General features: G+C 40.2%; 1 protein-coding gene across 2 annotated transcripts in view; it reads right to left on the bottom strand.

The window, feature by feature from the left end:
- TM9SF2 (transmembrane 9 superfamily member 2) overlaps positions 1–16,803 on the bottom strand; it is a 67,949-nt gene that overhangs the window by 13,855 nt on the left and 37,291 nt on the right. For both annotated transcript variants that reach the window (XM_008073707.1, XM_021706807.1), the window contains exons 7-12: positions 15,733–15,844; positions 14,560–14,639; positions 13,365–13,473; positions 5,387–5,519; positions 2,869–2,988; positions 1,701–1,758 (exon numbers count right to left, since the gene is read on the bottom strand). In XM_008073707.1, the coding sequence (XP_008071898.1) occupies positions 1,701–1,758; positions 2,869–2,988; positions 5,387–5,519; positions 13,365–13,473; positions 14,560–14,639; positions 15,733–15,844 (612 nt within the window). The remainder of the gene's footprint in view (positions 1–1,700; positions 1,759–2,868; positions 2,989–5,386; positions 5,520–13,364; positions 13,474–14,559; positions 14,640–15,732; positions 15,845–16,803) is intronic.

The raw sequence follows: 16,803 nt of genomic DNA, 5'->3' as shown, positions 1-16,803 counted from the left end.
ATTAACTATGAATGAATGTATGGAAATAAATGAATGATAAATGTTGGGCAAAAAAGAAAATGGGAACTTTATTGGTAAACTTAAAATTTCAGTACAACGGTGGAAGAAAATGTGCACTACATGAGTTTAACATTGTAAATGTATGTTGAGAAAATGAGAATAAAGGAGTGCAGACCATTCAAGGCAAGAAATGCGACAGAAATAAGGGAAGATGCTTATGGGAAGTTCTTTTTAGGATGTGGGCGATCTAAGCATATTTGTAGGAATAAGACAAGAACCACATGAATAGAACATTTGGGAAGGAGCAATGGAAGATGAGAGAAATTGGGGGTGGGGGGGTGCTTGAAAAGCAAGATTCTGAAATCACAGGTGACAGTCAAGGTAAGAAAGGGCATTTCTTATGCTGACAGGGAAAAAAGACAAAAGACACTTGAGAAAAGCATAAACATTTGAACAGAAGACAAATTACTGAAAAGGCAATGAACCTTCAATGCAGGTTATAATCAGAGAGAATATTTATTCCAAGCACATATAGAAATACTGCTGCTAACATGCTTTCACTTCTGGTCTGAAACTGGAACAGTCTTGGTTTCCAATTTTGTCATCTTTGGCCTTACTGCAGCTGCCTGTTTGTGGGCCAGTTCTTGCCCACTGGAAATATGCAGGTTGGGGAGGAGGCAGCTTCTATTTCTAGGACTGGACACATATCAGATACTTGAGATCAGAAGTGGGCCTCCAGAAAATCAAGGTGCTTTGTTTTGCTTTGATTTGTGGTAGCTGTTTATTTCTGGTGTATGCTACTTTACTTAATGCAAACCAAACATCCAAGTCTGGTATGTGCCAAACTGACAGACAGCACTGGGCGCTGACAATTCCTAAAACTTCCATCCCTAGAAAATATTATGTGAGCCGGGCTCGGTGGCTCAGCCTGTAATCCCGCGCCTTTGGGAGGCTGAGGTGAGTGGATTGCCTGAGCCCGCGGGTTCAAGACCCGCCTGGGCAGGCGAGACCTCATCGCTACAATAAAATAAAATAAAAATTAGCCGAGCGTAGTAGTGCATGCCTGTAATTCCGGCTACTCAAAAGGCTGAGGCGGAAGGAACGCCGGAGCCCAGCAGGTCGAGGCTGCGGTGGCCAGGAGCAGCCACTGCACTCTAGTCTGGGCGAGAGTGAGACTCCAACTCAAAAAAAAAAAAAGAAAGAAAATTTTATGTGATATTCCCTTATCAAATGATCCAAATCTTAGACATACAGCATGGGATTGCCCTGGATAAGTCCTGTTCTAGAGATTTTCCCTGCAGGGTAAAATAAGTCCAACATCAAAGGAAAATGGGGAAACGCATGCTTGCCTGAACTATCTTCAGATGAGAATCTGTTCCCATGATTAGGTGAAAACTTTAAATGCTGCCTTACACACCAACATGCCAAACTGTCTACTAAAGACTAACAAATAGAAGGACTTTTCAGAAAAGGAATCAGAACATTTCTCATGTTTAAAGGTACTTTTCCCAGATAAGACAGATAGTAATCATATGACAAGTGTTTATAAAATATTTACTTTTTATCCCTTTTCAAAAATTAATATTATTTTATTAGGTAGATGATTTAGAGATAGAGAGGATTAAAGGCTTAAGGGACTAAAAATTGGGGGACTAGAATATAACTACATTAAAAAAGTAATTACTGTAAAGTTCACTTACCCAGGACAAAGAAATGATGTCAATAAAACATTTGTTTTCCACTTCTCACCTCCAAAGGCTATAGAAGAAAATAAAAATGGTATAAATATAAGCTTGTCTTTAAAGCAAACCACATATCCATACTCCCTAGTCCAGTATATACCATACTATCAGACAGCCCTGGGTGCCTGACAATTTCTAGAAATTCCATTCCTAGAAAACATTACTAGCAAATATAAGATGACAGTCCCTTATCAAATGATCCAAACATTACACATACGGAGCTGCTTTCCAAGTCATCTAGTCCTACTGCAGCCTTGCCTTGCTCTGTGGCCCCACGCCTTTTTTCAATGAACTTTATTTTACTTCTAGAAAGCAAAAGAGATCGTGACTAACAATATTACAAAAGTAACTTACTTTAGGGCGCTCTAAACAGTGAGATCTTAAGTTTACTTTAATATGGTTTATTTTTGTAAACATTAAATTGACACAATTTTTTTTTTTTGAGTTGGAGTCTCACTATGTCACCCAGACTGGAGTGCAGTGGCCGCTCCCGGCCACCACAGCCTCGACCTGCTGGGCTCCGGTGATCCTTCCGCCTCAGCCTTCCAAGTAGCTGGAATTACAAGCATGCGCTACCATGCCCGGTTGATTTTTTGATTTATTGTCGAGATGAGGTCTCGCTACCCAGGCGGGTCTCGAACCCACGGGCTCAGGCAATCCACTCACCTCAGCCTCCCAAAGGCGCGGGATTGCAGGCTGAGCCACCGAGCCCAGCAAATCGATACAATTTAATATGACCTTTCATATGTAAGAAAAGGTGTACCTAGATATGCTGCTTGTTTTAATAAAGAAATCAGTGATGCTCACTCATATATTTTCTTCTCTTATTAGTTTACATATGCTCCTACAAATATAGCAAATCTAAGTTGTTCAGCCCAACCTGATAAGCCAAAGTTTAAAAGGAAAGAAGGGGAGGGATGCTGGTAAGCAGGACTTCAATTTGTTTATGTCACTAAGTATTTTTAAATAAATAAATCTAGGGACAGTCACTCATGTCACAAAAGAAATCTCCAAGGAGGCTCCTTTTAGCTAAGGACAGATTCCTGGAAGACGTGTTTACAGAGCATCACTACTGATACCCTGGACAGACTCAACGCTGACACCCGTCACAGTGGCTTTTACTTACACTTATAGAATCTGGCGGCGACATAGCCTGCAGGAGTGCCCAGCAGCACCCACAAGACCACAGCACATGTCATCAGTGCTCCTCGGTTGGCAGGTGACAAAAATCCCAGGCAAGCAAAAACTGAAATGTAAGTCATTAAGGGTTATAACTGTTATCAATGTTTCCTGTATTGTGAAATGATAGAGAAAACCTCTCATTTTTTTAAACAAGAAAACAAATACAACTTCCTGAAAACTCATGTCCTATCCTGCCACACAGCTGCACTGAGTCACATCTGATGTACTACATCAAAGTTATCACACACTTTGGAAGTTTCCTGCCAGACTCCAGAAGACCTCATCTTTCCCATAATCAGAGGAGGCTAAACAGGTGCTTGAGAGTGTGTTTGGTTTTTCTGAGATTCAAGTACACGCTTTAAAATTAATATAAATAAAAATATTCCCACTATGAAATATTCTCACTTTTGTTTTATTTAAAAATGGAGTCCTCTGGAGGTTAAAAAAAAAAGTCCCTTATAAGATTCAAACATAAGAGATAAGACAGAATCTAATCAAAGTACAAAACAAGGGGAACAAGATTTCACAGTACCAATAGCTTTTGAAAAACAAATGACTGAAGGACCTGGTCAATGTCTTGGGGTGACTCTGCCCCTACCCCTACTTAGTTTTGTTTGCTCTTCCCTGTATAACTCTTCCTACTTCATGAGAATAAAAATACTATCTTATAGTCATAGAGATTCCCAGCTTTAAGCTGGAGTTCAGAAGTCATGATGTTCAGAGTCTCAAGGATAACAAGATGCTGCCAAGAAGAGCTTCAAGTGGCTTTCTAATCACAGCAGCAAGAAATCCCAATTGTTTCTCCCAAAGTGAACATGACCAATTATACACATGACCAAGCACACACACCTCTGACTAGTACCAGAGTCATGACTAGCAGGAAACAGATCAGAGTAGCTTTAGAAGATCTACCAGGATTTCAGTTAAGATGCAACCCCCCTTCTCTTCTGCTGCCTGAGAAATGGACTGTCCTTAAGCAGAAAGTTCATATTTGAAGACTCCAGGAAAATGATTCTTATCATTTCGTATCCCAGGCTCTCTGAAACTTCCCTTCCTTATAAATTCACTTCATGCTAACCCCCAAAAGACGAGACATGGTGGAAGGCAGTTCCTGATACAATTTTAAAGCAGAAACTTATCTTCAAGCATCCATTCTGCTTTAAGACCTCCTTGGCTCTCTGGCATCTAGTGTCTTCACACCATTCTCTGTCCAAACCGCCTTCATGATGTTTATAATGTCTTCTCCTGACCTACCCTCTTCTTACAGACTGTAAGCTCTGCCTATCAAAGCTGTATCTCCTTAAGTTGTTAGGAGATTAAATAAAAGATGTTCTAGTTAGTCTTCAAATTGAGTTCAAAGGTGTGAATCAGTGGTTTCTAAACTGATTCAGGTACCAGATATTCGGAAGTCACAATGCTCTTTGCAAAACATTTATATAGTCAATTTCATTACAAAATGCGGAACAATGTTACCAATAGAAAATGACTATAGTATTATGTGTTTAATAGGCAACCAAACATAAGAACAAATGTTCACTAAAATAAATTACCGAAGGGTACCTGCATAGTGAACATTTGTATACCTAACCCTGAACTGTACCCCACATCTTTAAAATTAAAAAAAAAAATCTGGGACAGCAAAAAAACAAAAAAATTATTGAAAGGTCAGTCTCTGAATTCTTCCTGTAATATGCATTTGTTACTATTTATTGGTAGTAGGCATCAATAAAGGAAAATATGGAAAATAAACATAAAATTCAAAAGATTATATGCATAAACATTTTTTTAATTTTACAATTAGAAAAACTGGAAGATCATGGAATAATGTACCCCTGGAAAGTAGGCTCAGAACCACCCCCGTGGCTGATAAGGAATGTATGTTTAAAAGAAAAAAAAAGACTGTCCTAAGACAAAAAGTAACAAAATTTCTAAAGATGTTCAGGTGGCAGGAAGAGGAGACATTTTCTGCATAGGAAGTTCTTTCCTACATACTGCTAGAGAAAGAGAGGCTGCTTCCTAACCACCTCACCACCACCCAAATGAGAAAGGTCTACAGAAAGCTTCCTGCTCCACCCCCTCTTCTCTTCTCTCAGAGAAAGCCTAGAACATCCTGGAATCCTGACCAGACTACTTCTTCCCTGAAGGTTGGGTAGAAGAGTCAACCTGAGTGACCCGCTTCCAGGCTGCTTATACAGACGCGGACAATCTTCAAGGATGGACTCACCACCTGCCCAGTGCGACCATGAAAAAGGCTTGGTCTCTAGGGAGCTGAAGGATGAGACCCAGAGTCAGCCTTTGGGCATAGTCCACTTTCCCGAAGTCACTTAGAGCCAAAGCACCCAGATTTTGAGAGCCAAAGGGACTCTTAGTAGCAATCTAGCCTAGCTTAGGAAGACTGGTTTTCAAATAATTACTGTTAAGAAAAAATATTTTCTATTTTTAAATTTTCACTTAACACTTACACAGAGTCACAAAAGTCATAATTAAAATCTGTGTCCCAGATCCTAGAAAGACTGATAGCAGCATCCCTTTCCTTGGAGGACGAAATATATCACCATGGACTAGTTTCCAGCCAAATTCTTCCTGGGCATCCTCCTAAAAGGGAAAGAAAATCAGACCAGTTGTCACAAGGCATAACCAAGACAGCTAGAACAAGACAGTCTGTTCATAGCTGAATATGCTGTTACAAAAAAACCAATTAAACTTATAAATGTTAGCATCTGTTTTAACTTTGAAGAATAGAGCTTAAACGCACGGAACTTTATATGGCTTTTTTGAATTGTTTTTTAAAGGACTGCTGTTTATTAAGGCCTACAAATACAGTTATTGGGAAACTTGACAAAGACAATGTGATTGCTATCTACTTCTACTCTAAGTCAGATTTTGTGATCGAACTTGATGATTTAATTTTTTTTTTTTTTTGGAGTTGGAGTCTCACTCTGTCGTCCAGACTGGAGTGCAGTGGCCGCTCCCGGCCACTGCAGCCTTGACTTGCTGGGCTCCGGCGATCCTTCCACTTTAGCCTTCTGAGTAGCCGGAATTACAGGTGCGCGCTACCACGCCCGGCTAATTTTTTGATTTTATTGTAGAGATGAGGTCTCGCCTGCCCAGGCGGGTGTCGAACCTGCGGGCTCAGGCAATCCACTCACCTCAGTTTCCCAAAGGCGCAGGGTTACAGGCTGAGCCACCGAGCCTAGCATGACTTAATTTTTAACCACTCTATCCTTTTTTTAATCTCCAAAATAAGCAAATGGTGTTAGATCTCATAGTATAGCTTCTCTGCTAATACTGCAAGCATGGCTGCAAACATATTAATAAGTTTGTGCTGCCAGCCCAAGTTGTGCCCCTAATCTCCAGACATACATACAAGTGCCTAATCAATACCTCCACTTGGTTGTTTATTAAGACATCTTGAACAGAATTATCCACAAATGAATTCTTAATTCTCTCTCCCCACCTAAATCCGCTCTTACTACAGACTCCCCAGTAGATTAATAATAATAAAACTCCATCATTCCAGCTGCTAAGTCCCCAAAACCTTACAGTCATCCAGGACTCTTCCCTTCTTTTCCTATCTTCCATACAACTCTTTAACAAATCCTAAAGCTCTACCACCAAAATATGTCTGCAGGATGCCCACCAATCCCTGGTTCAAGTTATCACATCTTTTTTTTTTTTGAGTTGTAGTTTCACTCTGTCACCCAAACTGGAGTGCAGTGGCGTGCTCCTGGTCACCGCAGTCTCGACCTGCTGGGCTCCGGCGATCCTTCCGCCTCAGCCTTCCGAGTAGCTGGAACTACAGGCATATGCTACCACACCCGGCTAATTTTTTGATTTATTGTAGAGATGAGGTATCGCCAAGTTGCCCAGGCAGATCTCGAACCTGCGGGCTCAGGCAATTCACTCACCTCAGCCTCCCAAAGCGCAGGATTACAGGCTGAACCACAGAGCCTGGCTAAGTTATCACATCTTATCTGGCTACTGCACTATATACTAAACCGGTCTATTTCTGTACTTCCATTGATCCTCAATACACGAGCCAGAGAGAACATTTTAACCAACCAGGTGGTTTGGACCAGAAACCTGGGGTCGGTCACTGACTTCTCTCCAGATTCTACATTCTCCACTGCCAACTTGCTATTGCTGGTATATTACACATTTCCACTTTTAAAAAAATAAATATAAATCAACTGAAATATGAAACATGAAAAGTTGTCCATAGGTATTAATTCTACTCTTACACAGCTTAACTTATAAAGCAACAGTAAAAAAAATACAAACATTTGCCTCCCCTTAGTACAAAATACTTCCATACACTTGAAAATTAGACTCTACTTGGTCATTGGTCATTTACAAGGAATGTACAAAGTTGAAGTATAAAGCACACAGGCTCTAAGTGCATTAAATAACATTATATCTGGGATTGGCTTCAAAAAATTGGTGGGCAGTAGGTGGAATTCTATAGATGAAAAAGATCAAACCTGAGTTGATAACTGTTAGACTAGGATGATACTAATCTCTTTGCTTTTGTGAATGTCTATTTAAAAAGCGAGGAGGGGAAGTATGTACACTTCTTCCTTTAAGTTAGATAAGGGGTCAGTTTTTATTACTTTTTTTTTTTTAATAGAGACAAGGTCTTGCTATGTTGCCCAGGCTGGTCTCAAACTTCTGGGATCAAGCGACCTACCTGCCTTAACCTTCCACCAAAGTGCTGGGATTATAGGTGTGAGTCACCATGTCCAGCCTCTGATTATTGAACAGGTACTAAAAAATTCAAAGGGTATAAGTGAGAACTAAGTTTCCTTCAAGAAGTCAGGTCCCCTTTTTTGCAGTAAACCAATGTGACTAGGTTACTGTAGTCCTTGCAGATATTTTACTTATATATAGGCAAATGCATGAATATACTACTCTCTCTCTCTTTTTTTTTTTAAAGCAAAAATGGGAGCACATTATCCTCAATATTTCATGTCCTGTTTTAGTCTAACAACATCATGAAGGTGCTTCCACTCTTTGTATAAACAGAGTTGTCTCAATCCTTTTAATGATTAAACTACATGGATATTCTGTAATTTATAAGATCGGTCCCCCTACTGATAGGTACTGGGTTGCTTAACTGTTCTACTATTTATAAATAACAATAACAACGTTTTTAAAACTAACAATAGGCCGGGCTGGTGGCTCAGCCTGTAATCCCAGGCCTTTGGGAGACTGAGTTGAGTAGATTGCCTGAGCCTGTGGGTTTGAGGCCAGCCCGGGCAACTTGGCGAGATCTCGTCTCTACAATAAATAAAAAATTAGCCAGGCATGGTAGTGCACACCTGTAGTTCTGGCGTCTTGGAAGGCTGAGATGGAAGGATTGCCAGAGCCCAACAGGTCAACATTGGGGTGGCCATGAGTGTGCCACCGCATTCCAGCCTGGGTGACAGAGAGAGACTCTAACTCAAAAAAAAAAGAAAACAAAACACTAATAATAATTAAAACCTTTTCATCTATTAATTTCCAGGAATGAAACTGTTGCGTCAGTTTATATTATAAACTAAGACAAGTATCAAAGATTGCTTCCATAGGTCATTCTACTTTATATTCTCATATGCTGTGTGTGAAAGTGCTCATATCCTCAATCTCCCAACACCAGCTCATCTCAAACATTTTAATTTCTGCCAGTATATCAAGTAATACTGCACTATAGTTTTAAATTGTTTTTCTCATTATGATTATGAATGATGCCACATCTTTACATATTTATATTTTTTAATGGACTCTTCTCATGCACCTTGCCCAGTTTCTTACTTGGTTGTTGATGGTTTTCTTAATGGTTTTAAGATTTCTTTATTTATTGAGGAATTAACTATTTGTGATAGAAATTAAAATATTTTTCCCCGTTTGACATTTGCTGTTTTTACTCTATGTTATTTTTTGTTATTAAAATTTTTTAAAATGTGGTTATCACAGACCAATAATTTCTTTTATGGCTCTTGACTCTATGCTATACTTCTAAAATGCTAACCTTCTCTAAGATTTAAATATAACCTTCCATGGGTTTTCCTAGTATTTTATAGATTCATTTTCATTTAAATCATTATTTTAATCTAAGGAATAAAGTTGGAATCTACCTTTTTTCCCCCAGATAGCCACTCATTTTATCTCAATAACATTCATCAAATAATCTGTTTTCTCCTGTTGATACACCTTTATTAACTTCTAAATTTAGGCTCTTATTATATACAGAAAAAGTTTGTTTTTTTGAGTTGGAGTCTCACTCTGTCGCCCAGACTGGAGTGCAGTGGCCGCTCCCGGCCACCGCAGCCTCGACCTGCTGGGCTCCGGCAATCCTTCTGCCTCAGCCTTCCGAGTAGCCAGAACTACAGGCGCACGCTACCATGCCCGGCTAATTTTTGATTTATTGTAGAGATGAGGTCTCGCCAAGTTGCCCAGGTGGGTCTCGAACCCACAGGCTCAGGCAATCCACTTGCCTCGGCCTCCCAATGTGCTGGGATTACAGGCTGAGCCAGCGAGCCCGGCCAAGTTTCTGGTTTCTTGCTGATGGCTTGATCACAACTGACTTTTCCTTTTGTAGGGGTTTATAGGTTTTGCAGAGATTCTGAGAATCTCTGGTACATCCCTCAGCAAGTGTAGGATGCATGCCACCCTTAAGACCACACCCTCTCACTCACTGGTTCCCTGGTACTCTGCCTCTGACACACACACAGGGCTCACTTCCCTCTAGGATAAGTGAAGGGACATAAGATAGAATCGATATACCCAATGAGCAGCCATTTTAACATGGCTTATCTTTGTCATGTTTCTCTAGCAGTTCACTTTAATTTACCCTTTAATCACTAGCCAAGAACAGAACTGGTAGCTGTTGATAATTGTTTTACAATCCCTTCCCCAGCTTGTTTTGTACTCATTCACTTTTCTATTTCAAGTATTTGCCTTCACCCTTAAGACCCAAGAGGTCTTCATGAACTTCATGACACAGAGAGATCCCATCAACATGGCAACAGTCATGTGACTGGTCCACCTATTTGCTTGCCATCCATCACCTGACATCAGTACCTGTGCATACCTGCCCTCCATGACAACATGGAGTCTCACTCTGTCGCCCAGACTGGAGTGCAGTGGCCGCTCCCAGCCACTGCAGCCTCGACCTGCTGGGCTCCAGCGATCCTTCCGCCTCAGCCTTCCGAGTAGCCGGAATTACAGGCACGCTCTACCACGCCCGGCTGATTTTTTGATTTATTGTAGAGATGAGGTCTTGCCAAGTTGCCCAGGCGGGTCTCGAACCCGTGGGCTCAGGCAATCCACTCACCTCAGCCTCCCAAAGCGTAGGATTACAGGCTGAGCCACCGAGCCCGGCTCAGAAAAAGTTTAATTGAATTTTTTTTGTTCACCAATCCTTCTAAATCTCCCTTTAGAATTGGTTTCATTTATTTATTTTATTTTTGCTAAAGTATTCCTATAAGTTCCTTCAGTGAAGGTCTGTTTGTGGTCAACTGTTTTCGTTTCACTATAAAAAAGTATTTTGCCTTCATTCTTGAAAGGTAGCTTCTCTGGATACATGAGTCTATGTAAATAGTTAATTTCTCTCACCAATTTAATGCCAATGATATTTTGTCATTCAGTTTCCATCATCAGTCTGTTTTCCTTCTGTAGCTACTCAGTCTTTGTTTTTTCTGGGTGATTCTAAGATCGTCTCCTTTCTCTAAGGTTCTATGGTTTTGCTACAATTGATCCAGATGTGGGTTTCTTTTTAGTTATCCTGCTTAGGAAATACTGTGTTTCCTTTGTCTATGGATTCTTATCTTTCATCTGTTATGAAAAATTCTTGGCTGCTTTTTCATATATTTTATATTCTGCAACTAATAGTTTCAGTATCTGAAATCTCTAGAGCTCTAAATCTGTTGTTTATTGTAATTTTGTGTGACTTTCTGACTAATAGCTCATATTTTATTGATCTTAAGTTGGAAGAATCCTGTGAACCTAAATGTGGGAGAATTCTTTCAGAGGATTTCTACTTGATTCTACCAAGACTCAGAGGCATTCACTAACCTAGAATCATCTGGCCCCGCCTTCAGAATCCACGCTTAATGCAGGAGGAGCCTGGGGTTCAACTCCTAGCTAATGACCCAAGGGTTAGCCTTTCAATTGGTTAAAAACTTGAAAAGAGGCCGGGCTCGGTGGCTCAGCCTATAAATCTCAGCACTTTGGGAACCCGCGGGTTCAAGCCCGGGCAACTTGGTGAGACCTCATTTCTACAATAGATAAAAAATTAGCTGCATATGGTAGCGTGTGCCTGTAGTTCCAACTACTTGGAAGGCTGAGGCGGAAGGATTGCCAGAGCCCAGCAGGTCAATGTTGGGGTGGCTGTTGTATGCCACTGCACTCCAGCCTGGGCGATGAATTGAGACTCCAACTCAAAACCAAAAACAAAAAAACACAAAACTTGAAAAAAAGCTTTGACCCACAGGGAACAGCTCAGGCTTGTACTTTTATGTTTCCTGCTTTGGCCTTGGCTTACTTTTTTGGGGGGTGGGTTGGAGCAGGAGGAGTCCTTGGATAACTCTGTTTCCTACCACGAACCCAGCAATGCATCAAAACATGTCTGATGTATCAAACGCTGACGGACTTATTCATTTATTCAACATTTATAGAATAACTATAAGTTTGACACTGTTTAAAACACCAGAGATACTACAGTGAGCATAACAGAAAAATCCCTGCTCTCATGAGCAAATGTTCTCATTGGGAGGCAGACAATTTTTTAAAAAGTAAAGAATACTGCACATTAGATGGTAATAAGCCCTATAGAGGAAAAACAGGATATGGCTATATGTGTAAGAGAGGATGCAATTTTTGCGGGATGGTGGGGAAGATCACATTTCAGTCAAGATCTGAAGGAGGTAAGAGAGCTAGTCATGTAAGTATCTGAGGGATGAACATTCTAAGGAGAAAGAACTGTGGGTGTGAAAGCTCTGACGAGGGAAGGTGTGCCTATCATGTCGGAGGAACCACTAGGTGGCTGCTCTGGTGGAGCCGAGCTCTCAGTGGCAACGCAGGCCTCACAGGCCATTGTCAAGAGTCTGATTTTCCTCCTAAGTGAGTGTGAAGCCCCTGAAGGGCCAAGCCCAGGAGTGAGTCGACCTGACTTGTGTCTGAACAGACGTGCTCTGCTGTGCTGAGAGACTAGAGGGAGGACAAGCACGGGAGGAGCAAGGGCAGGGTCGCCACTGGCCCGTGCTCCAGACAGCGGCGCTGCGCAAATTCAGAAGAAGCTCCGTTACAGCAATTATGTGGAATAGCAATTATGAATAGAGTATTTTGGAATTCCACTAATAAAACATTTAATAAGACATAAAATCAATAAAACTCATAAAAAAGAAACTGCAAAGTTAAAAATGTTAAAAGCTTATAAATATTAATATGCTCCATTTCCAATTAGAGCAGGACAAAAAGGCTAAGGGGGCTGAAGAAACTGGGAAAGAGAATACAATGAAAATCTGACTTTTTTGTATTCATTACAAGGACTGACTCTTGCAAAATTTTGTTATAGTGCTACTATGAAATGAAAAAGTATAAAATGTACAGCATGATGCAACTTAAACTGTTAATTTAACAGATAAATCTAGGGCATTAAATTACTTCAAATATAGCAAAATAATAAAATGATAAAAGTTCAATTAAAACTTTTTAAAAAGTAAACAAACACACAAAAATTGCTTAAGAGTTATTCCACTCAACTTTGCTATTTCATAAATTGGGTCAGGGACACAGAAACCTGACAGACTTACAGCACTCAAGTGAGGAAAGACAACATTTGTAGCCATGCACTGATAGCCCATTTTGCACCAATATACTGATACAAAAAAAGCTGTGAACAACTCAGCTCTGAAGGCCATGGAACTAGATTTCTAGAGAACTCCAATTCTTTTTTTTTTTTTTTTTTTTGAGTTGGAGTCTCACTCTGTCGCCCAGACTGGAGTGCAGTGGCATGCTCCCGGTCACCACAGCCTCGACCTGCTGGGCTCTGGCAATCCTTTCGCCTCAGCCTTCCAAGTACCGGAACTACAGGCACGTGCTACCACGCCCGGCTAATTTTTTTTTGATTTATTGTAGAGATGAGGTCTCCACAAGTTGCCCAGGCAGGTCTCGAACCCGCAGGCTCAAGGCAATCCACTCACCTCGGCCTCCCAACGTGCTGGGATTACAGGCTGAGTCACCAAGCCAGGTCAAGAACACCAATTCTTAAGTATCATTTTCTATTTGAAAATGTGAATTTAAAGCAAATTTTGAGAATAATTTTTTTGGGAGGGTTTTTTTTTTTTTTTAAGATGAATGTTTTAAGAGCAGATTCTAAAAGCTATTACTTCAGCTTCTTCCTAAGTTACAATAAAGACTGTCCTCGCCAGACTAAAGAGTGGTTTAAATGTTTCCACTTACTGTAGAATCCATCTGATTATATCTGGCAATATCTTTGTGCAGTGTACGTAACATAATCATAGCCACCATTCCAGATAAGAAGAGGACAATGACTAGGGAATTCATTATGCTGTAGAAAGAAGCATATCATGATTAATCTGTAGCTTAATCTTAGGAAGAGTAAAACTCTTTTTTAAACTGTTTACCGAGAACATTAAAACAGCATTAATCAAAATCAAAATCAAAACTACCTAAAATTCTACAAATTCAATAACCTGTGTTCCTTCGTGTTTCCTTCTAGTGGATATATAGCGTTATATACTTATCATAGTACAGTTTTAGAGTCTGTTTAGAACTAGAGAGTTTCTGCCCATGGTCAACATTATTAAATAACACAGTGCCCAAATCATTGCACACAAGCTGCAAGGAACCAACAAAGGACTGGAGAAGCTTACTGAAGAACAAATGTACTCAGTAATCTAGTAAACTGACAAAAAAATAGCAAAATAGGAAAAGGAGAGCTAGTCACTATGGACAGCTTCCTAGATATAAGTTTTGAATCCAGTTTTGAAGAGGATGATAATAAATGAACATTTATAACAAAAACAGCAGTTTCTATTTATTGAGTACTCTTTTTTGTTTGTTTGTTTGTTTGTTTTTGTTTTTTTTAAGTTGGAGTCTCACTCAGTCGCCCAGACTGGAGTGCAGTGGCCGCTCCCGGCCACCGCAGCCTCGCCTGCTGGACTCCGGCGATCCTTCCGCCTCAGCCCTCCAAGTAGCCGGAATTACAGGCATGTGCTACCACGCTGGGCTGATTTTTTGATTTATTGTAGAGATGAGGTCTCGCTGCCCAGGCAAGTCTCGAACCCGCGGGCTCAGGCAATCCACCCACCGCAGCCTCCCAAAGGCGTGGGATTACAGGCTGAGCCACCAAGCCCGGCTATTGAGTACTCTTACATCCCAGTTGATATCCTCAAATACTCTTGTTTCATTATGTTCTTTAATCCTCAGAATCCCATGAGGTATTTCTAGATAAAGAAACAGATGCTGAGAAATTAAGTGACCTGCCGAGAATCAACACCAGTGACTTCAAGCCAGGATTGAACCCAAGGCCAAATTTCTGAATAAACTGGAGAGGATTAGAGAGTAAATGATGCTCAAAGTAGCAAAGGGTAGAATAAGTAGAAGGCAAAAAGCAGGCTAAATCTGTTCTTACCTAAACCATTGAATGTGGGTATGAGGCATAGACTCCAGAATATAGTCCCATCTAGATGCCCATCTGATATTTTTATCTTCCTAGAGGAGGAAAAAAAAAATCACTTTAAGCATCAGCTGACAGCACATTAAGAATCCTCAAATTCCTATTTACAGCTTGTCTTTCCATCCAGTCAACAACTGCAATTTCTAACAATCATAACTTCGGTTAATCCTGAGATTCAGAGAATTTCAGACTTACTCAAGTCTAGAGGAATCAGAATGAGATAAAGTAGGGAATTAAAAAGAAAAAAGAGCTCCTAACAATACCTGTAGGATTGTGTTTTTTAAAGTCTTGTTCTAAACTATAACTAGTAAATGTTTATTTCAGATGTCAAGATTCAGAGCTGTGTTTATTTATTTTTTTTTTTAGTCAGAGTCTCGCTGTTGCCCAGGCTAGAGTGCAATGGCATGCTCCTGGCCACTGCAGCCCCAACCAGCTAGACTCTGACAATCCTTCCGCCTCAGCCTTCCTACAGGCACGCGCTACCACATCCAGTTAATTTTTTGATTTATTGTAGAGACGAGGTTGCACCATGTTGCCCAGGCTGGTCTTGAACCTGCAGGCTCAGGCAATCCTCTCGCCTTGGCCTCCCAAAGTGCTGGGATTATAGGCTTGAGCCACTGCACCCGGCCATTAAATCCTGATTTTAAATGATGCTTCCCAAATGCTTTTTGACTATCTTTGACATTTCCATGTCATCTACTATTCCTGTTTTCTATCTTTTGTCTTATTTACTTTTATTCTTTTTTTTTGTAGAGACTGGATCTCGCTATGCTGCCCAGGCTAACCTTGAACTCCTGGCTTCAAGTGATCCTCCTGCCTTGGTCTCCCAAAGTGCTGGGATGACAGGCCTGAGCCACCATGCTGTGCCTTACCTTTTGTCTCATATGTAACTCTTATGCTTAACACTAAGTCAGGCCCAAATCTCCAATTTCCTATATCTTCTCATTTACACTAAGACTTAGTTTCAAGAGTGGTTATGCTGCTTGGTACAGTGACAAACTATCCTAAAAGTCAGCTCATTAATAACCTCTTTATTTAACAAACGTAATCATTAATATTTTAATTAGTTTAAGTAGTACAAATTTAAAATCAATTTCCAAGTTATATTAAAGATAAAAACAAACTCACCTGGAAACTAACAGAGTAAGTGTAGGCAATTTTGATCTCCCCAGAAGCCTTGTTACTTATATCCATGGGGGGTCCTGAGCAGTCTGGTTTATCTATATGGGTATGTTTGAAGCTGTGGGAAGAAACATTTTGGCCAGATGCTAATAAAGCACAGATTTTTTTTTAAATGGGGTAAAGTAAAGGTTAGAGATTTTGTACATGTTTGACAATGCTGCTGACAGCCAAAGGTAAAACTATTCATGTCACTATTTAATAGCACAAATACTTACTTCATATAAATAATGGGTTTAATGATAAGTACGTGTACAAAATTATCACTCAAAATTACAAACAATCTTTTGAAAACACAATACTCGAAGAGCATTTAAATAATCTTTTTAACAGAATATTTGAGGATTTAAATTAACTGCCATTTTGTGACAGCATGCATTTCGTTACCATCAGTGCATGAGAAAATGGCTAATTCAATGGCAGAAAAAGTCATAGAAAAAATGAAATATTCAATCAAAAAAGATCTCATGAATAACTGATAATGTACTTTCATGCTAAAAAAAAAAAAACCTGAATAACTTGAAAAGATGTTCTTTTTATTTTTATTTTTAGAGTCAGAGTCTCATTCTGTCACCCAGGATGGAGTACAGTAGCATGCTCACAGTCACCCCAGTATCAACCAGCTGGGCTCAGGCAATCCTTGCGCCTCAGTCTTCCAAATAGTTGGAACTACAGGTGCATGCTACCACGCCCAGTTAATTTTTTTCATTTATTGTTGAGACGAGGTCTCGCCAAGTTGTCCACGCTGGTATTGAACACCTGGGCTCAGGCAATCCTCTCATCTTGGCCTCCCAAAGTGCTGGGATTATAGGCTTGAGCCCAGCCGGATAGATGTTCTTTCAATGACTGGCATTTCATACTGGCATCTAACACTGCATGGAGGCTTTAGAAATTACAGCATTGAAAAAAAATAAAAATAAATAATAATTTAAAAAAATTACAGCACTGATCAGCCGCAGATATCTGAGGCAGTGTTCCTTCCACTGTGAGGGGAAACACTGTCCCCAACCACTCAATTTC

This window comes from Carlito syrichta, unplaced genomic scaffold (genome assembly GCF_000164805.1).
Source record: "Carlito syrichta isolate Samal-C Ts95f unplaced genomic scaffold, Tarsius_syrichta-2.0.1 Scaffold316024, whole genome shotgun sequence".
In the NCBI taxonomy this organism is placed as follows: domain Eukaryota; kingdom Metazoa; phylum Chordata; class Mammalia; order Primates; family Tarsiidae; genus Carlito; species Carlito syrichta.
This window is presented reverse-complemented; position numbering and strand designations above follow the sequence as displayed.